Source organism: Otolemur garnettii, unplaced genomic scaffold, assembly GCF_000181295.1.
Source record: "Otolemur garnettii isolate 467f Iridium unplaced genomic scaffold, OtoGar3 scaffold00146, whole genome shotgun sequence".
Lineage (NCBI taxonomy): Eukaryota > Metazoa > Chordata > Mammalia > Primates > Galagidae > Otolemur > Otolemur garnettii.
In genome coordinates this window covers 3916184-3937620 of record NW_003852541.1, presented here as the reverse complement: position 1 = coordinate 3937620, position 21437 = coordinate 3916184, and the positions used below count along the sequence as shown (strand labels likewise).

Here is a 21437-nt window from a genome sequence, read left to right as displayed (position 1 = left end):
GTGTGCATTTAGCTTTAGACAGGGGTTCACTCTTATATTTTTTTCCAGGCAAATAACCAATTGTTTCCACGTCATTTTTATACATTCCTTCACCCTTCAGTGTGTCCTGGCAGATCTGTCACTCAGTCCATATCCATGCAGGTCTGTTCCAGGACACTATCCTGCTCCACTGGTTCATTTCTCTATCTCTGTGTGAAGACACATTGTCTTAATTACTACAGTCTTATGCTGAGTCCCAGGCTCTGGGGAAGCAAATGCTCTGGTTCTTTAGGAGTGCCTTGGTTATATTTGACCCTTTGCTTTCCTATTTAAATTTTAGAATGATTTATCAAATTCTATGAAAAGTCCTATTGAGATTTTGTTAGACTATATTAAATATGGATCAATCTGGGAAGAATTTACATTTTTATCATATTGAACTTTCCAATTCATAAAAGTAGCATGTCTCTCCCCTTACTAAAGTCTACTCTATAATGTCTTTCTAATGTCATAATTTTCTCCATAAACATCTTGTATACATTTTGTTAGATTCCCCCCCCAGTAACTTATGCATATTTTTGTTATTGTATTCATTTTTAGATTTCTTTTTTTTTTGAGACAGAGCCTCAAGCTGTCACCCCCGTGTAGCAACCTCCAACTCCTGGGCTTAAGTTATTCTCTTGCCTCAGCCTCCCAAATAGCTAGGACTACAGGCGCCCGCCACAATGCCCAGCTATTTTTTGGTTGTAGTTGTCACCACTGTTGTTTTGGCAGGCCCAGGCTGAATTTGAACCTGCCAGCTCTGGTGTATGTGGCTGGCACCTTAGCTGCTTGAGCTACAGGCTCTGAGCCTATTTTTAGATTTCTGAATGTTTGAAAAGAATTATATTCCAAATAAATGAGCACTATTTGTCCTCCCTTAAGTTTTCCCTTAAGTTTTCACATTGTGTATTTATGATATTTTCTATCTGCTTGTTGCTGTTTTAAGAAATGTAATTTGCTTTTTTATGTCAATTTATGTATGAAATTTTGTAAACTCTATACATTTCAATAATTTGCTTATATTCTTTGGGGTTTTTCATGTGGATATTCACATCATCTGAGAACAATGATAGTTTTGTTCCCTCCTATTAAATTCTCATTCTTTTTATTGCTATCTCAGTCACAGAACAGAACCCTCCACTAATATGAGTTGGACAAGAATGATTGACAGAATCCATCATTTTAAACCTCTGAGATGTTGAAATTGTTAGTCATTGCAGATAATCCTGCCCAATCTCACTAATATGGTTTCTTCATCCTGTTTATTGTGCTAACTTGCACTTCTGGTGTAATGTCAAATAGAAGTATTAATAGCTGACATTCTTCTTTTATCTTGAGTTTAAAAGGAATGTTTTTAATGTGTCACAATGGAGCATAATGTTTGCTATAGGATATTTTTAGATGCTCTTTATCAGTTTTAAGAAGTACCTATTCCTTCCTAGTTTTCTGAGCTTTTGTACCATGAATGGTTGTTGAATTGTATTGAGTTATTTTTCTGGATCTGTTACTCACATGTTCTCTTCTCCTTTAAGCTGTTAAGTGATTATTTATGTTAGTTTATAGAGGATTAAACATCATACTTACTACAATAGCCACAATTTCATAACTCATCTGAGGAATTACTGAGAACAAGACATTCTTCTGGCAAGCCTGGAAATCTCTTGTGACTTGTAAGGCAAGCCACGAAGTAACTCAGTAATCCTGAAGGAGCAAAGTTCAGTCCTGTAGTAGTAAGACTAATGTTAAACATTAAGCATTTTATGGCAGTTCCTTGAAGGATTAGTGGAGAAAAATTGCTTATAGTATTTTGGAGATCATTACCCTTGCCATCCTTGAAGATCATTTCCTTGAGTACATACTCTCTTGGCACCTATGAGATTATTTCCCTGAACACGCAGCCCCTGCATGTCTCTACTTACTAATAGACTTTCTGCCCATTATTTATCTTCTCAAAAGGACTCTGTGAGAAGTGCTCGGGGCTATCCTGCCCCTATGGTTAGCCTCCCCTCTTGCAGCGTATACTGTCTTTCCATGTCTCATGGGATCATTTATGCAGTCGCAACATTAGTTTTTTAAAATTGATGTTGAACTTCTGAGATAAATGAAATTGGGATAAACAAAATCATTATCTTTTTTACATATCCCTGGATTTGTTTTGAGAATGTTTTGTGTTGGACATAATTCTGAGAGAGATGGTATTTTCCTTTCTGATATGTTTTTGGGTAATCTTTGTTTCTCTTTCCCTATTCTCTATTCTATAGGAAAGATTGGAATTACCTGTTCTTAGAGAATTTGATCGAATTAGCCAGTGAAGCCATGTAGACCAGATATTTTCTTTGAGGGATGACTTTCATGTACTAGTTCAAGATATTATTTGTTTATTCTTGTTGCTTTAATGATGACAGGACTATTTGTGTTTTCTACTTCTTCTTCGGTTTGTTTTGTAATTTACATTTTTCAAGAATTTGACCATTTCCCTTAAGTTTTCACATTTATAGATGTAAAACTATTCATAATAACTTAGCTGTCTTTTTCATCTCTTCACATCTATATTGATTCATGTCTACTATTCTTCAATATTTACTTCACTCTTTGTTTCTTTCTTTTCTTTCTTTTTTTTTTTTTTCATTGAGATAAAGTCTCAAGCTGTCACCCTGGGTATAGTGCCATGGCTCACACCAATCTCAAACTCTTGGGCTTAAGCGATTCTCTTGCCTCAGCCTCCCAAGTAGCTGGGACTACAGGCGCCCTCCACAATGCCCGGCTATTTTTGGCTGTAGTTGTCATTGTTGTTTGGCAGGCTGGGCTGGGTTCCAACCTGCCAGCTCTAGTGTATGTGCTGGTGCATTAGCTGCTGAGCTATAAGCGCCGATCCCTCTCTTTGTTTCTGTGTCAGTCTAACCAAAGGTTCATCAATTTTATTAATTTTTTTCAAATAAAGATCTTTTGGCTTTCTTGACTTTATATACTGTGGCTTTCTTTGTTATTTGTTTTTCAGAATTTTATTTATCACGCTAATTTCATTTTGGTTTCATCTTTCATCCATAGATTATTTTAAAATGCATTTTTAGATTTCTCAAATAATTGAATTTAGGCTTCCATATTTATCACCTCAATTATGTAAATTATGTTGTTCAAATTAATGTTTAACCTGCGTGTGGTTTTGTTTTCCTTTTCTAAATCTTCCTAACGTATTAATTGCTGCCATATGTGTTAAAATCTTCCATGGTGACTGTAGGAGTTAACTTCTCCTTACAAACACCTTCACCTTCCTGATTATTTTTGCCTTCATATTTTGAGGCTATGTTACTAGATGCAAATAAATTTCAACTCATGGCATATTCCTGATGAACTGAATCTTTTGTCATTATGCAGTTACCCTTTAATCTCTCCCGGTGCTTTGTGCCTGAGTCCTCTTTTGTCTTAAAGTCTATTTTCACCAATATAGCTATGTGATATTTATCACATGTATATTTTTCCATTTTTTTGGAAGATATGAGGTTTGACAATGAAATTCATGAACTAATCCTAGAAAAAGTGCTACATACCTCGTTGCTGAATATCATTACAGTCACCTGCAAAGTACTCCCCTTGGGAAGCTATGCACCAATGCCAGCACCTAGGCCACCCTTCAAAGGAAATTTGGAACTCTTTTTCTGGAATGGCCATCAGAGCTGATGTCACATTACCCTTAATCTCCTGAATGTCATCAAAAATGTTTTTCTTTTAATATTGCCTTTTTTTTCTTTTTCTTTTTTTTTTTTTTTTTTTTTTTTTTGCAGTTTTTGGCCAGGGCTGGGTTTGAACCCACCACCTCCAGCATATGGGGCCAGCACCCTACTCCTTGAGCCACAGGTGCTTCCATGCCTTTTTCTTTGGGTAAAGAAAAAAGTCATGGGGGGCCAAATTAGGTGGGTAGAGAGGGTGTTCCAATACAGTTTTTTGTTTACTGGCTAAAAATTCCCTCACAGACAGTGCCATGTGAGCTGGTGCATTGTCATGATGCAAGAGTCATGAGTTGTTGGCAAAATGTTCAGGTCATTTTTATCTTTTTCACACCGGCTTTTCAGCACTTCCAAATAGTAAACTCAGTTAACTGTTTCCCCAGTTAGTACAAATTCATAGTCAACAATAAAAAGCAACATCATTTTGATGCTTGATTTGGACTGATGGAAATTTTTGGTTATAGAGAATTGACTGACTTCCATTGTGTACCTTGATGCTTTGTTTCAGGGTTGTGTTGGTATGGTACAGCCCTGTTTCATCACCAGTGATAACACAGCCCAAAACACCATCTTGCCTCTCCAAAAGGTCTTGGCAAACTTCAACTCTCATTTGCTTTTGTTCATTGGTGAGCTCCTTCAGGACCATTTTGCCCACACCTTTCTTATGCCAAGATTTTCAGTTAAGATTGTCCTAACTGTTTCTCAGTCAATATATACTTGGTCTGCTATGCTTCTCACAGTCAGCTGACAATTTTGACACACAACTCAGTGACATTTTGCAATGGTTTCATCAGTTCTGCTCATTACTGGCTGCCATCACCTCTAATCATCAGTGATGCTTTCTCTTCCCTCAGAAAAAGTTAATCCATTTGTCATTTTCTTCATTATCCCTATAAACTTAGAATAACATGCCCCTGATTTCACTTCCACTCTTGCTACTCTTGCCAAGTTGAACAAGAAATGTATTGTTTGTTGCTCTAATTCAAGCTCCTACATTGTTGCAACAGTACACAAAAACACACAGCAATGAACTCCACTTAGCAAGGTCCTACCACACATTGACAAGCACACAGCTGTGAAGTCTGGGTGGGGTGGCTCACTTCAGAGGCCAAGGCAGGTAGATTGCCCAAGCTCATGAGTTCGAGACCAGCCTGAGCCAGAGTGAGACCTCATCTCTAAAAATAGCTGGGCATTGTGATGCATGCCTGTAGTCCCAGCTACTTGGGAAGCTGAGGCACAAGAATTGCTTAAGCCCAGGAGTTTGAGGTTGCTGTGAGCTATGATACCATAGCACTCTACCAAGAATGACAAAGTAAGACTCTGTCTCAAAAAATAATAAAAAATAAAAAAGAACACAGTTGTAAGACACTGATACACCAAGGTGATGAAATCTTACCGAGCTGTTCATACGGTGCTGCCAATGTAAGCACACAGTGGCAGGTTTATACACTTAATTGTCAGGTCTCATATATCTTTGTGTCTGGAATATGTCTCTTAAAAATGGTGAGCAGCTGTATTTCTTATTAATTTCGATGATTGTAATAATTACTGATACATAAAGATTTGTTCAGTTGTACTGTTTAGTTTTCTTCCCTACTGTCTCTGTTTTCCTTGTTTCTTTTGGATTAATAGGGCCCCCATCCTGTCTTCCCACTTTATTCATGAGGGAGTTGTGGGTTACCATAGCAGTTTTAACATATACATTTAAGTAAACATTACTTTAATCTCTTAAACTGTGGTAAATATATACAGTGGAATGTTCTACATTGATTAGAAAATGGTTTCCAAGTTGGGTATGGTGGTGTGTGCCTGTAATCCCAGCTATTCAATAGACTGAGGTAGGAGGATCACTTGAGCCCAGGTGTTCAAGATCAGTCTGGGCAACATAGCAAGACTGTCTCAAAAAACAGATTTATGTTTCCAAAGGATATTTTATGGCACAGGAAAAGATTCTTATGGCAAAATATGGAAATACATACATATATATAAATAATTACAGATGGATAGTTATAGATAGATAAATATATACATACATATGGTTAATTCTTGCTATTCCCAATAGTTGTGTTATACAGGGTGGCCATAAAGTTCACGTGAAATTTAAAATAGTTGTCTAGTTGTATAATGTCATCACCAATGCTAAATTACCAAATACCAAACCATTCCTTGGGGGAAATGTAAGGTTTGGTTACTACAATCCTCTCATCACATTTTCATCAACTGATCAGTGTATGATTTTACTTTGTGTTCCATTTACAGATACATTATTTAATATATATTGTTGATTAACAGTGAACTCCCAGCCAACAGCTTACCTAACGTGTAATTTCTCTGTAGGGCGCAGCACAGCAGTTTTGCACTTAGGAACTCTAGACAGCACCTCAACACTATGCTTAGGGACCTTTCTAAATGGTGAAATTATCAATAAAAAGCACAAAAATACAGACACATGACACTATTAGTCTGATAAAAAAGACATTTGTTCACAGTATGAGAGCTGAAACAAGAAGGATGTCACGTGCTTAGAGCTCAGTTGGGGGCGTGCACACACATTGAGTGATTCCAAAATTTTCACTATTTTTCGAATGCACACAAATGACTGCAAAGTCGACACAAGTTGTAGGGGTTACCAATAAATTTTAGGAAGCAGGCAAATTCGCAAACATAGACTTCATGAATAATAAGGATTGCACATGGATGGAGCTGGAGAATGTTCTTCTGAGCAAAGTATCACAAGAATGGAGGAAAAAGTATCCAATGTACACACCCCTATTATGAAACTAATTTATACCTTTTATATGAAAGCTATAACCAAATAGCCTAAGAATATGGGGAGGGGGAAGGGAGAAGGGAGGGGGAATGGATGGAGGGAGGGGTTTGGAGGGATCACTTCTGAGGTTTATCTTATAGGGGTACAAGTGAATCTTTTTAAGAGTAGAATGTGAACGTTTTAAAACAATAACTGAGAAAATGACATGAAGGCTGTGTTGACCAGTTTGATGGAAGTATTTCAGATTGCATGTGAAAACCCCACACTGTACCCCAGAAGTTTAATGTACATAGTTACTATTCAATAAAAAAAAAGAAAAAAAAAGAATAATAAGGATTGCATGTATGCATGTACATAATTTTAAAGTAGATCTTTAAGTGTATAGAAGAAAGACCAAATCATTGATAGTTCTAGTTGGTTTTGAGGTTTCGATGTGAGATTGTCTGCAAGGATCATGAACTGACTTCATCATGCCCTAAAACAGTATTGACAAAAATATTCAAGAATGTTGTCCTGTGTCTTTTCTAGCCTCGTTTCAGTGACAAGACTAATAACCTAGAGGCTTATGTGAAATGGTTCAACAGATTGTGCTACCTCGTGGCAACCGAGATCTGCATGGTGAGTAGAAAGCCACAGCGGGTGTGACCTGGTGGCAGGCATGACCCAGAGAGCCCAGGAGTTGGGAGGAACCTACCAGGGAGGGAACCAGAAAGATATCTTGAGCCACATCTGTCTACAAGTCCAGGATTAGCATGGGCATGCCCTTTAGGACACGAGGTGTCAGTGACTTTCCTGCAATAATATTTCTTCCTGGTTAGAGCTGGCTGGTCACAGAGGGTGTCAGATTTAGTCTGCTGAAGGAGTGAGGGTCTCTGCTCTCCACATCTGTGCCTACCTGCCTTGGAAGCCTGGCCTGCAACTGCTTTTATCTGGCTCACTCAGGATTTAGAGGTAGAGGTAATTTACCCTGCAAGAAGTGAGAGATTGTGAGGGAAAAGTCCCGGTCTCTGCTCCTGGAAGGCAGGAAGACCCAGCAACATGGAGCCAGATGTGCTGGTCACTGAGTCCCACCTGGCCATACTCACTTGTCCCCTTCTCTTCCTTACATCAGAGGGACCCTCCTCTGGACCCACTGTCTCACCAAAAGAGGAAGCCCAGCCAGGTGGTGAGATGGCATGGGGGCAGATGTCCATGTAGGAACAGCAGCTGGGGGAACAGGGAAGAGCAGCATTGCACTGAGGGAGCAGTTTGCCTGTAATGGCCACAGAGGGCCAAAATGGTTGGCCCCTATCCCATGCCCAGCTTGGTCACTGTCACAGGTGCAGCCCAGGCTGCCTTTGGAAGGACGGGGCAAGGTCTTGGATGGACAGCTCTCTGCAGCCGAGGCTGCCCCAGGAAAGTAGTTTGGTGACACATCTCTAGGGGCACCACAGCATGCTTCCTGATGGCAGTAATGCCCATCGCTGCATGTTTAGTAAGCAAGAAAAACTTGTCTGTGTGGAAGGAATGAGACCAAGGGCATGGCTAGCTCAGCTCACTTTCAACCCTCCTGTCACTGGCCCAGCAGCCCAGATGGGGTTTACCTGAGTGGAGCCAGGACTGAGCCTGCCAGGGAATTAGCTTGGCATGATGCACAGGGGAAGGATGAAGTGTGGCTCTGCCCCATCAGAAGAGGCTTAGCAGTCATGCAGTTAGTCCATAGAAAGTGCTAGAGGAGCTACTCAGGGGACAAGTCTCAGGGCCAGCATGCAGCCCTCAAGGAGGGGAGAGCAAACCAGGGGCTGGGAGGAGGGGCAGGCAATGCCTCCAAACTGCTCCTGTGGTGCCTCTCAGCAGCTCTCCGGCTGCAAGGGGTTCCTGTGACCCCACTGGCCCCACCCAAGCCCTCCATGACTGAGGGCTGCCTGCTCGCTCTGCCGGTAGAGATCTCTGAGACCCCAAGCCCTGGAACCCCAAGCCCTGAGCCTCAAGCTTCTCTGCTGTGAAATGGGTTTAGAGAAGTTAAATGGCCAGGCTAGCTGACAGCGCAGCACTGCTGAGGCTCTGGTGCCCTGTCCACAGCCAGCCAAGAAGAAGCAGAGGGCCCAGGTGATCGAGTTCTTCATTGATGTGGCCCGAGAGTGCTTCAACATCGGCAACTTCAACTCTCTGATGGCCATCATCTGTGAGTGGGCCGGCCCAGGCCTGGCACCCCAGTGTGAAGACCTCCAGAGTGGTTGGAGTGGGTGCAAGCCAGGGCCCTCCTCTGCACAGCAGGTTGCATGTGGCTGCCCACACCCCCCAGGCAGCCAACAGCCTGTCTCTGCCTCAGAGGCCCTGGAGACACCCCTCTTGAGACAAGTCCTCAGGGTACTTGGAGAAGGATGGCAGGGTGTCCTAGATTCAAAGCATGAGGGCCCAAAGCAAGCACTGCCCAGAGGATGGGGGTGGGTCAGGGTCTGCACACACAGAAGCTGTGCCCACCTCAACACAGCGCCCACCTGCACCCACCCACCATCTGACGGGTGGAACTTCTGTAGACCTAGCCATGATCAGGGTGGCCTTAGAGGCCCCTGCAGTTACACAGAGGCCTCCTGCCCCTTGGGGCGGCCCCAGCCCAGCCCTCCCTCTTCCAGCGGGCATGAACATGAGCCCTGTCTCCAGGCTGAAGAAGACCTGGGCCAAAGTGAAGACGGCCAAGTTTTTCATCCTCGAGGTAAGCAAGGTAACTGGGCTGCCAGGTACCCCTGCCATCCCTTGCACGGGGCTACCCAAATGCCTCCCTGTCTCCTTCTAGCACCAGATGGACCCAACAGGGAACTTTTGCAACTACAGGACAGCCCTGCGAGGGGCTGCCCACCGCTCACTGACCGCCCACAGCAGCCGGGAGAAGGTAGGTCAGGAGCATGCTCAGCCTTCAGATCTCTTCCCTCTCCAGACCACCTTGGCCCAGGTGGGCTGTATCAGGCAAGCTGGGCACTGGCTCAGAGACCACACGGTCCAGCCCTGCCCTTCTACAGTATCTGTAACAGATAGCCATATTGCCCCACTTGCATGCCTCTAATGTGGGGATCTCACCACCTCACAAAATAGGTCAGCTCATGCTCCAGCAGTGACTAGAGGAAGTTATTCCTTGAGAGATCTCAGCCAGCTGCCTGAGGCCGTCCTGTCTGGGGGGGCAGAAAGAGTAAAGCCATTTCCTCTTCTGCTTACCAGTCCTCCAGAGCCTCATGTCCCTGTCCTCTCCTCCCCTCAGTCAGCAGCTCCAGAGCCATCCTGCCATACAATTTTTTTCTTAATTTCAGATTAATATGAAGGTACAAATGTTTAGGCTACATTGATTTCATTTCTAAGGTAATGTTCACATTGTAGCTGAGCCCTCACCCAGGGGTGTGCTGAACACCCTCACATTGTACACACTAGGCGAGATCCTGCCAGTCACCCTCCCTCCTCCTCCTCTCTTCTCCCTCTTCCACTTCCCCCTTGCCACACTATACTTGTGTTTTTTCTTTCCTGTGGGCATGTAGTTGCTTATATATTGGTTTCATTTTAGTAATAGTACTTTGGATACTTTTGTGGGTATGTAGTGGTTTGTATATTGGTTTCATTTTAGTATTAAGTACAGTAGATACTTTTTTTCCATTCTTGAGATACTTTACTAAAAAGAAAGTGTTTCAATTCCATCTAGATAATCACAAAAGAAGTAAAGTCTCCATCTTTTCTTATGGTACTCCATGGTATACATATGCCACAGTTTGTTAATCCATTCATAGGTTGTTGGGCACTTGGGTTGATTCCACATCTTATGCCATAATATTAATATGATTCCCAGTCCCCTCCCTGAGTGGGTCCCTGTGATCCCTGAGCAACTCCATTTGTCAGAATCCCTTCTGTTTCAGGCGTGGTTCCAAGTACATAGAATCTTTCACCTCCCCTGTTCTAAACACAATACCTTCATTTATGTGACCTTAGATCACATTTATGTTTTTGGCAATGGCTGAATCAAGCTTATTCCTCGCCAAACAGCCTGTTCACAAGTCATATTCTTATACATTTGCATTAGGGGGACCTTTGCTGACCCTGGTCAATTTTATTTCTCCTCCAAATTCTTCTCATGGCTCCTGATATAGCAAATCGTGCACAGGCCCTGGGATTGCAATGATCCGCTGGTTTAAAACCTGTTGCCAGCCTGATGATCAGAATTGTTGTTCATCTCCATAGACAGAAACCCCCAAGACTTGTACCTTTAAAGCTGGGCTATTGCAGGAACATTGGTGGATCCAAGTCCCTGCTGTTGTTTGTGGAGGTCTGTCTTCAACTTGAGGAATAATAGGACAAATTGCTGTTCTTGAAATTCTCAGTCACTGGGGAATTGTATTAGATGTATCCCAGTGGTCAAGTTTGGGAAACCAGCTGAGTATGCACACCTGTGCCCTAGCCAGGCCTTCCTAGCCCCCCACCCAACAGGCAGTTGCCAGCCACACCACTGGCAGCTCTGTCCTATCCTTGCTCAGGCTATGAGCACTTCAGTGACTCTGCTGCAGTGAGGAGAAGTATCTAGTGAGGTGAGACCTCAAATCCCAAGGCATGTGCGCTTGCCCCCAAACCCCCAGGAATGGAGGCCAAGGAGCTGGGCAGCAGGCAGGAAGCTTGCTTGACTGAGCACCTACCTAATTCTGGCCACTTGAGCCACACACGCTTAATTCTGACCACTGCCCTGTGGGATGGGTATCAGCACTGCCATTTCCCGGACAGAAGACAGAGGGAAGCGACATCCCTAGTTCAGTCCCACTGTGAGTGGGTGGCAGAGCCAGGACCAATCTCCTGCCTGCCTGGCTCTGAATAGGATGGTCTGCACACCACCAGGCAGCCTCCTGTTCCCAAGGCACAGTTGCATGTGGCAATATTGGGTGCGCTATGGGAGGCCGGCTGGGGCTGACCTGCACCTCTCCCTTCCAGATCGTCATTCCCTTCTTCAGCTTGCTTATCAAAGACATCTACTTCCTCAATGAGGGCTGTGCCAACTGCCTTCCCAATGGACATGTCAACTTTGAGGTAGGGTTTTAGGACCTCAAGGGGATTCCCACTGTGTTAGTCCAGTAGAAGTTCTCAGGGCCCCTGAACACTCAGCCACTCTGGGGCAGAGAACAGCACTTCACAGCAGATGTCAGGGTAGTTATCAGACTCTCCCCTGCTCCCTGCCCTCCACTTGAGCCTCACACACAGGATGATATCCGCTCCAGGCTAGGCTTTGTGCCAGCACAGTTGAGACAGAATCCTTTTAGACCTTGATGAGCACCAGGTGGAGAGAAGACAGCCCCACAAATGCAGGATAGCAACTGTGATGGGCCACACAGAGGCCGGTGTGCCCTGCACATGCGTCTCAATGGCTGTGGACTGGGCAGGCGCTGAACAGACAGTGCACCATGCAGCAGCAGCACCCCCAGTCTCCAGGAAGGAGGGGCACTGCCCTCAGCAGCGATGTGGCCCCACCCAGCCTCCTACTCCAAGGGGCAGTAAGTCCTGAGCTGGTCACTTGCTTTATCTGAGCCTCAGTCTCAGAACCTTTGTATCTCCCTAAAATGGGGCTCCAACTCCCACCACATGGAGAAGCTATGAAAAGTAGATATGCAGCAGGGCCCACCAAGGGCTCTGTGAGTGTCCCCTGCCGATGGAGTCACAGCACATACCTGGGCCCTTTGGCCTGGAGCTGCCCTCTGCATGGACACTCCCACAGACCATCACATGCTACTCGCAGAGCTGTTAACTCCTCAGGGCCAGCAGAGACGGGGACAGTCCAGTTCAGCAGGTGGTAAACAGCTTGGGGACAGCCCAAGCTGAAGGTAACACAGATGAGACTGGGCTTAGGCAAGACTGCAGGGGCATGAGGCCTGGTAGCTTCCTCCACAGGTCACACTAGCACACAGCCCTTCTTGAATTGGTCCTCAGAATGAAGCCCAGGGTGGGTAAGACTGCAAGGTGCTCATGTGGTCCTGACTTAAGGAAATGGTAGTAGGCACTGGACCTAGCTGCCAGGACAGATCAAGGGACACCACAGAGTAGGGCTCCCCACCAAACAAATCTGTGCTGCTATTTATTTAAATCCTTCTTAAAGTTGGCACACTATTTAAAATTTAAATACATGTACTTACATTATAGTTATATGAATTTACTTACATCTTAAGTGCATTAAATGTATTTGCATTATTCTCTAGATCAACAAACATAAATCACTTGTCATAAATAGAGGATAACTACAAAAATAAAGCCAATGAAAATAAAATATTTGCTCTTGCTAGAAGAAGGCTGTGGGCCAAGGGTGCTCTCTCCCTCGCTTACTGCCCCATGTTCCTCCACAAGTCCCTGAGATTACTGATGGTTGGGAAAGAGGCTGTCCTGGGGCCAGCGATTCACACTCAGGGACCTCTAGTCACTGGGGTACCTCCATTCTGTGTCTCTGTGACCCTGGCAGAAATTTTTGGAGCTGGCCAAGCAGATTGGAGAGTTCATCACATGGAAACAAGTGGAGTGTCCCTTCGAGCAAGACCCCAGCATCACCCACTACCTGTACACTGCCCCTATCTTCAGTGAGGATGGTAAGATGCCCCATAGCCTCCCTGCCCTCAGGCCACAGGACTTTTTTTTTTTTTTTTAAGACAGAGTCCCATTATTTCGCCCTTGGTAGAGTGCCATGGTATCATAGCTCACAGCAACCTCAAACTCTTGGGCTTAAGCAATTCTCTTGCCTCAGCCTCCCTAGTAGCTGGGACTACAGGCGCCCACCACAACGCCTGGCTATGTTTTGTTGTGGCAGTTGTCATTGCTATTTAGCAGGCTTGGGCTGGGTTCAAACCTGCCAGCTCCAGCCCCCTAACTGCTGAGCAACAGGAGCCAAGCCAGGCCACAGGACTTTTGAGTGGCCTCTTAGTCACCATTCACAGCATCTTGTGCAGAGTAGGGTGTACCATGCCTACCTGTGCTGGCTCCGGGAGGGAACAGGGAAAGCTGCTTCCCTCTGGCTGGCCCACTGCTAACCCAGGAGCACAGGATGGGCCCAAAGTACTTCAGGTTAGGACTTCAAGGACACCTGGGGCCAGGGTCCTCCTGGGACACAGTTTGGACACAGTTGGGAATTGTAAATCTGAGCCATCCCTCTCTAAAGGGGGACTGATGATAAGAATCACCCTCCTGGTCTCATGCTCCTCCAAATCTTTGCAGTGGAGGTGTGTAATGCACACTGTCATGAAGTGAGGCTTCTTTCCTCCAGAGAGCTGCTAATTTTGGTTTCTTCAAGTAAATAAGCACTCCCACATGATCGTTTGTCATATACAAATTTGCTTGCAAATGTGCTAAGTGGGTGGGTGCCAGCATCACCCTCTTTCAGGAAGCAGAAGTGGTAGAGAATTGTCCAGCTGGGCTTGAGCTGGCTGTCCCTGTGGGACAGTATGGCCCTGAGGTCAGCTGCTCACACCCTGAGCCTGGCTCCTCACTATAGTAAGTGTATTATGAAATGACCCACACTCAAAAGCTACCAAAAAAAATAAATTAGGGAGAAGGATTTTTTAATTATTATGCTTTTGAACACTTTGAACTTTGTCATTTTTTAAAGCCAGGAACTTTTTGGAGGGGGTTTCATTCATATCTGTGCCCCTGCCCCAAGAAGCTCAACAACTGATCAATAAACCCACCTGACCTGCTTCCACTGCAGCAAGCTGTGTGGCCCAGGAAAGCCTCATCTGCTCTAAGTCTCACCTGCTTTGTAAAGTGGGCACTGACAGAATATCCTTCCCAGGGTGAGAATTGCTTGGGTTGGCAGAGGTGAAGCTCACAGGACTGTACCTGATTCATCCTAGTATATTAGTTTGGTGCCATAACAAATCACCACAAATTTGACAGCTCAAAACAACACAGATTGACCCTTGTATAGTTGTGGGGGTTAGAAGTCTGAAATTAGTTTTGTTGGCCTAACTGTTGGCAGGGCTGGTTTATTCTGCAAGCTCTGCAGAGAGAATCCACTTCCAGGCCTTTTTGAACTTCCAGTGGCCACCTGTGTTCCCAGGTTTGTGACCCCTTCCCCCATCTTCAAAACATATCACTTGGATCTCTGCTCCCATCATCACATCATCTTCTCTCAAATCTCCCTCTTTAGAGCCCTAAATGTAATCACCAGTCTTATAAAGGACACTTTTGATTGCATTCAGGGCCACCCAGATAACCTAGGATAATCTCCCCAGCTCCAGATCCTTAAATTAATCATAGGTGCTGAATCCCTTCTTGCCACAGAAGGTAACGTTCAAAGTTCCTAGGGATGAGGATGTGGGGAGGTCTGAGGGCCATTATTCAACCTACTATACTAGTTACTATGATGGCTGTTGTCATCAGCCAATGATCACAATAATATGTGTCAAAGACACATGAGGAGAGTGATAGGAGAGTCCCAGGGCAGGGAGGTAAGAAAAAGGGGGCATTTCACTCAGTCCTTCAGGATTTCTTGAAGCCCCGATGTGTGCCAGGCAGCAATGTGAAAGTGATCATACGCCCTCTCAGAGCTCCACTAGGGAACAGTATCTGCCATTTTGACTATTTCTTCCTCCTGTCCCCACTTAGGAAAGTAAGATAAGAGATTTAAGATGTATTAGACTCCAACTGGGTTGGTCACAGCCCCTGACAGAAGTTTGGTTTTTACCTCAGCCCCAGGCTTCCCGCGGCAGGGCCCACCTGGCACTGGCCAGCCAAGAGACTCCTTGAAGCAAATGAAAATATTAGAAAGTCTCAGCAAAGGAAGAGAAGGTATAAGGAAGAGCCAATGGAAGTTTTAGAACTAGAAAGTACAATAACAGAAATAGGAAACAGTAAATGGGCTCACCAGCAGAATGATAGGACACAGGAAATAATCAGCAAGTTGGAAGCTAGAAAAATTAAAAAGTATGCAAGCTAAACAACAGAGAGGAAAACAGACGGAAACAGAGTATCATCTGTGGGATTATAACAATCCCAGGGGACCTATAAGAACTCCTAGAACTAATAAGTGAGTTCAGCAAGGTTACAGAATACAAGTTACAACTGCAAAAATCAATTGTATTTCCATATACTAGCAACAAATGTGTGGACACCAAAATTTAAAATATAATGCCACTTACAATCACTGAAAAAATAAAACATGTAGGTGTAAATAAAACATATATAGGATGTGTACACTAAAAACTACACAGTGCTGGCCTGGCTCAGTGGCTCACACCTGTCATCCTACCACTCTGGAAGGCTGAGGTGGGAGGATTGCTTGAGCTCAGGAGTTGGCAACCAGTCTAAACAAGAAGGAGGGGTGGTGCCTGTGGCTCAGTGAGTAGGGCACCAGCCTTATATACCAAGGGTGGTGGGTTCAAACCCAGCCCTGGCCAAACTGCAAAACAATAGCCAGGTGTTGTGGCAGGCGCCTGTAGTCCCAGCTACTCAGGAGGCTGAGGCAAGAGAATCACCTAAGCCCAAGAGCTGGAGGTTGCTGTGAGCTGTGACACTACAGCACTCTACCAAGGGCCATAAAGTGAGACTCTGTCTCAAAAAAAAAAGAAAAGAAAAGAAAAAGAAAATACAAGAGGGAGACCCCATTTCTACTAAAAAATAGAAAAACTAGCCAAGTGTTGTGACAGACATCTGATTCTTGGAAGGCTGAAGGAAGAGGATCACTTGAGCCCAGGAGTTTGAGGTTGCTGTGAGCTACAATGCCAGGGCACTCTACCCAGGGCAACAGAGTGAGACTCTGTCTCAGAAAAAAACAAAAACAAAAACTATTATGCAAATGCTGATGAAGCAATCAAAGAAGATCTAAATAAATGAGACACGTGATGTTCATGAAGTGGAAGACTAACACAGCAAGTGTCAACTCTTCCCCCAGAATTTAAGTACAGGTTTGATATAATACCCATCAAAACCCCAGCAAGATGTTTTATGAGACATAGACAAGATTATCGTAAAATGTATATGGAATGGCAAAGGAACTAAAAAAGCTAAGACAATTTTGGAAAAGAGGATTAGTGGGAGGAATCAGTCTACCTGATAGTGAGGCTGATCTTACACAGTTGTACTGGACAAGACAGTGCGGTACTAGAAGGGGATAGGCACGGGGATCAATGGACAGAATAGAAAACTCAGAAATGGACCCACACAAATATGTCAGGTGATTTTTGACAAAAGTGCACAAGCAACTTAATGAAGGAAAGATAGCCTTTCCACAAATGTTGCTGGAGCATTTGGACATCCATAGACCAATAAACAAACCCAGACTGGACGCAGTGGCTCACACCTGTAATCTTAGCACTCTGAGGGTCAGAGGCAGGTGAATCACTTGAGCTCAGGAGTTTGAGACCAGCCTGAGCTAGAGACCCTGTCTCTAAAAATAGCCAGGCATTGTGGCAGGCGCCTATAGTCCTGGCTACTCGGGAGGCTGAAGCAAGAGAATTGCTTGAGCTCAAGAGTTTGAGGTTGCTGTGAGCTATGACACCACAGCATTCTACCAAAGGTGACAGAGTAATATTTAAATAAATTAAATAAATAAATAAATAATAAACAAACCCTGAACTAAATCTCACACCTTGCACTAATAACTAACTAAAAATGGATCACAGACTGAAAGGTAAAATATAAACCAGTACAGCAGAGGAAAGGCAGCAGAAAACCTATAGGATATACGGCTAGACAGAGGGTTTCTTACAACAGTAAATATGCAGCTATCACATGAACCCATAACTGCATTCTTAAGTATTTATTTATTCTAGAGAAATGAATACTCATGTTCACACAAAACTCCAAACCTGCACACTAATGTTTATAGCAGTTTTATTTGTTATGGCCAAAAACTAGAAATAACCCCAATGTCCTTCAGTGGGTAAGTGATTAAACAAACCATGGCACCATCATACCATGTAATGTTCAACTACTGATAGCTGCTAGGGCATGGGTAGGTCTCCAGAGAGTTACGCTGACTGAAAAAAAGCCAATCTCAAAAGCTTACATTTACCTAACGTTCTTAAAATGATAAAAATAGAGAACAGATTAGTGGTTCCCAGGGCTTAAGAAAGGGGTGGGGATGGGAGATGAGTGGGCCTAAGATCCACTCGTGGCGGATCCTTTGGTGGGAGTGGAAATATTCTGTATCTTGACTGTACTGAGAAAATATCCTGGTTGTGATGTACCGTGCTGTGGTTTTGCAAGTTGATTACGCATTGCAGAAACTAGGTAACTGTGACTCTATAATTCACATGTGAATCTATAATTAACTCCAAACACAAAGTTTAAATACAGAAATCAGATCAAGGCCTAGGTATAGAGCAGGTTGTTATCATCAACCATAATTGCATAATTTCACTTCCTTTTCTGTCTAGGTCTTTATTTGGCTTCTTATGAAAGTGAAAGCCCAGAGAACCAGACAGAAAAAGAGAGGTGGAAATCTCTAAGGTGAGTCTTTGTGCCAAGATGGGGTCTGGGGGTTGCATGGGGCCAGGAGAGGGCCGAGGGGTTTCAGAGATACCTGGGTCATCTGCCTCCTAGGAGCCTGGAGAGGCCATGGGGAGGGGGCAGGACCAAGCCAAGGTCATGAGGTAGGGGAGTAGAACTTGAAGGCTGGAGTAGAGAAGAGGCTGAGCCCATGGCCCCCACAGCTAGAGGCCTTTGTGGCCCCAGGGCCAGGGACTCCCAGTCCAAATTTTTATGCCACAGTGAAACATACACACCACTCACTTTTTCAGCATGTTGATACAGCTGAAGGGAGCTTGGAAACATTCCATCACAGTGGGCTCTGAGGGCTGAGCCGCAGGGGGCCTGCAACACGCTTGGCTCCGGGGCAGCAGGCTGACTCACCCAGCATGCTGAGCAGGCGGCCATCTATTGGGGAAAGCCATCAGTTGCACGATGGTGAGCACCAAGCTGGCACCACTCTCTGGCATGTTTAAATCCATAGATCTTCTATTTTGGGGAAGACATGAGAAGCGCTGAGTGGAAGGAGAGGAAGAGATGGAGGCAGCAGAAGCCTTCTGCAGCCCTGTTCCAGATGGCCCCATGGGCAGAAGCAGAAGCAGTGCCTCACTATTTTGCAAACCAAGACCCCATGGCCTGGCACCCACTACAGTGGCCACATGGGCACAGGAGACCTTTTGCGGGACCCCAGCCCTGATAGGGTCTAGGGATTCCAGATGCCTTGGGAACACCCTGCCTTAGGACTGTGGGGGTCATGTTGCTGGTCAATCTGTCCATCCTCAGTGAGGACATAGCACTGCCCCAGAGAGTCAGGCAACTGCAGTCTTGTGCTCCCAGTGAGTGATGTGTGCCTCTTTGGCCAACGGCCACAGTCTGGCACCAGGTGGCTTGGAGCCTCTGCAGCTGCAGCAGGCATCACAGTGTGACGTGAGGTGCATCTGTGCCAGCTCGGAGCCCACCAGAGGCCCTGAGCTTCTGTCAGTGGACCCATCCCCTACCCCTCCCAGGGGGCTTATTTCTACAGCCCTACACACCCTCCCCTTCTGGATCCTGCTGGTATTGAGTATAGCCTTCTGGTGACAGCTGTGAAACAGCTCATCGGGACACACCGGGCTCCTGAGTCTACGATGTGTACATTACAGTCCTGCCGCCCCCTCTCTCTTGTAAGCATTAGAGTTGCTATAAACACATTTGTACATTGGGCACATCCATGTCCACACGTGACCCTGACCCATGGGCCTGAGATGAGCTTTGGCTAGGATGCTGGGCAGGTTTTCAACTCAGCCCCTGGAATGTTGTAGCCACAGTTTGCTCATGGGGCGTGGTAGCCTTTTCCCCCTCCACAGACCCCATCTTGTGTTAATAGAGCCTGGTGGGAGTGGGTGCTCAGTGACCTTGGTGAACAGATACTGACAGCCCTGCCTACACTAAGCGCCCCTTGTACAGATTGATGAGTGTACATCCTGAGTGATGAAGCCAATTAGGGTCCCTCCCATGGCCAGACTCAGCCTGTGTTCCCAGCCCCTCATGAATTGAGCCAGAGAGAAAAGTGGCCAAGGAGCAGTGAGACCCTCACATGATACATGACTAAGTCATCAGGCCAGGAGGTCAGGGAGTGCACTGTGCACCTGCTCTCCTGGGTAGGGCCTGTTGGGTAGAAATGGGATGGGGAGATGTTGGGGTGCGCTGACACAGCCTGACCAGCTCCTGTCCTGGACCTGGGTCCCGCCAGGGACAGGCAAAGACAGGGCAGCCAGCACTCACAGGCCCAAGTGCCTCACCCAACTCAGGAATTTTGTCTGGTGAACCGAAGACCTCATCATGGCCCCAGAAGCAGCCTGACAAAGGCGTAGGAATGCTTCTTGTGAGGGTCAAGTGGGCTCTGCTCTGCTCTGCACCCAAACCAACCCCTCTTCGTCTGAGATCACAGAGAGGCAGTAGTGCTTCAGCCCACCCAGCCCCTTGCCTCTCCTCACACCTCATGCTTCCAATGAGGGCCTCGGCCTTGAGGCCAAACCAGAGGAGTCTTGAGGGTCCAGGAGCTGGCTAGAGCCCCCTTCTCACCTCTATCCCTACCACACCCTCAGTCCCTGGAACACCTTGGGCAACATTAGAAAAGACCTTCTGCCTGCTGGGTGGGGGCATGCAATGTAGGAGCAAGGAGGTCCAGGCTGACACCTGTGGGTTCTCGAGGGCCTGGGGTGACTGGCCATGACCCTGCCCCTGCTCCCTGCCCCCACATGCAAGTTCTTACACAGGCCCAGTCTCCTAACGCTCTCTCCAGGGCCAGCTCCTGCCACCACCATCACTCCCACAACTGCAACAGAGGCCCAACTGTATGCCCTGACTTGGCAGCCTCCTCCCTGACCACAGGACACATAAAGAAAGGATGTTGGATAAACAAGACAGCCCCCACCCTCTGCCCCCAGGTTGGAGCTCCAGTGGGAAGACCCTGTCAGTATTAAGTAGGGGAGGGCCCGACCCCATTGCAAAGGAAACATGGTATGGGATCCTGCTGTGTCCTGGCACATGCTGTTCCTACTGTCCAGCATGCTGTTCCCCACCTAGTCGATCCAGTCAGAGCTGCAGCCCCAGGTGCAAGGCCCATTTTCCAGGAGTGCTTTTGACAACAGGCTTTCCATGCCTGCCAGCACCTTGGCAGACCAGCACAGCCTAGGCAGTAGGAAGATGGCAAGGTGAAGCCTGGGCTCTCCAAGACAGGAGAGAAGGCAGCAGCCCACAGACAGCCCCAGAAGGATGTGGGCCCGGTCACCCAGGGACCCACTGCTCTGGTCATTACCTCCTTGAGTAGCTGTTGGATGTCAGGCCCTCAGAAGACCCACCTGGCAGCCCCCAATGGGGACAATATGCTCTTTCTCCAGGTGCACTCTCAGAACCCAGAGAGGACCTTGCTCATAGTCACACAGGCTGTTCCTCAGCCACATCCAGGCCTTGTGGCCCTTCCCTACAGAGGTATCTTTGTCCTCCTGTGGTCCTGGCTCCATTGCCTATATAGGCATCCAGTTAGGAGTGTCCCCAGGAGAGGCTCTCCAGGGCAGGGCCTGTGGCTTGGGGCAGGTATCAACAGCACAAGTGGTACCCAAGACTGATGCCCGTGAAGCCCGGCGTGGTACCAGGTGATGCAAACTCTGAGCATAGCATAGCCACCCCTCAGGCACCCTGGAGGGGCCTGGCTGTGGGCCTAGCCCTTCATTGCCTAGCACTTCTCAGATCCTTCCAGGGAAGGAGCTGAGGGGGATGTGGGTGCAGGAAAACTGGTAGTTTCTTCCCCAATTGGGGTTTGCCTCAAAGGTCCTGGGCCTGGCTGGGATCCAGAATCAGTTCTTTCTCACACAGGGATCCGTGCATTCTCTAAAGTCCCTGCACCCAACATTGCTGCAGCCCTGGGGACTCATCTTCCTCCACCCAAGTGGTTTCTTGGAAAGCAACATATCTTAGACCATTGGGCTGCT

General features: G+C 46.2%; 1 protein-coding gene across 2 annotated transcripts in view; it reads left to right on the top strand.

The window, feature by feature from the left end:
* Positions 1–18632, top strand: part of RASGEF1C (RasGEF domain family member 1C) — a 94774-nt gene extending 76142 nt beyond the window's left edge. For both annotated transcript variants that reach the window (XM_003799159.2, XM_012810974.2), the window contains 8 exons: positions 7045–7134; positions 8578–8680; positions 9132–9211; positions 9293–9388; positions 11455–11550; positions 12968–13091; positions 17874–17946; positions 18449–18632. In XM_003799159.2, the coding sequence (XP_003799207.1) occupies positions 7045–7134; positions 8578–8680; positions 9132–9211; positions 9293–9388; positions 11455–11550; positions 12968–13091; positions 17874–17946; positions 18449–18473 (687 nt within the window). In that variant the 3' untranslated portion in view covers positions 18474–18632. The remainder of the gene's footprint in view (positions 1–7044; positions 7135–8577; positions 8681–9131; positions 9212–9292; positions 9389–11454; positions 11551–12967; positions 13092–17873; positions 17947–18448) is intronic.
* The last annotated feature ends 2805 nt before the right edge of the window (positions 18633–21437 follow it).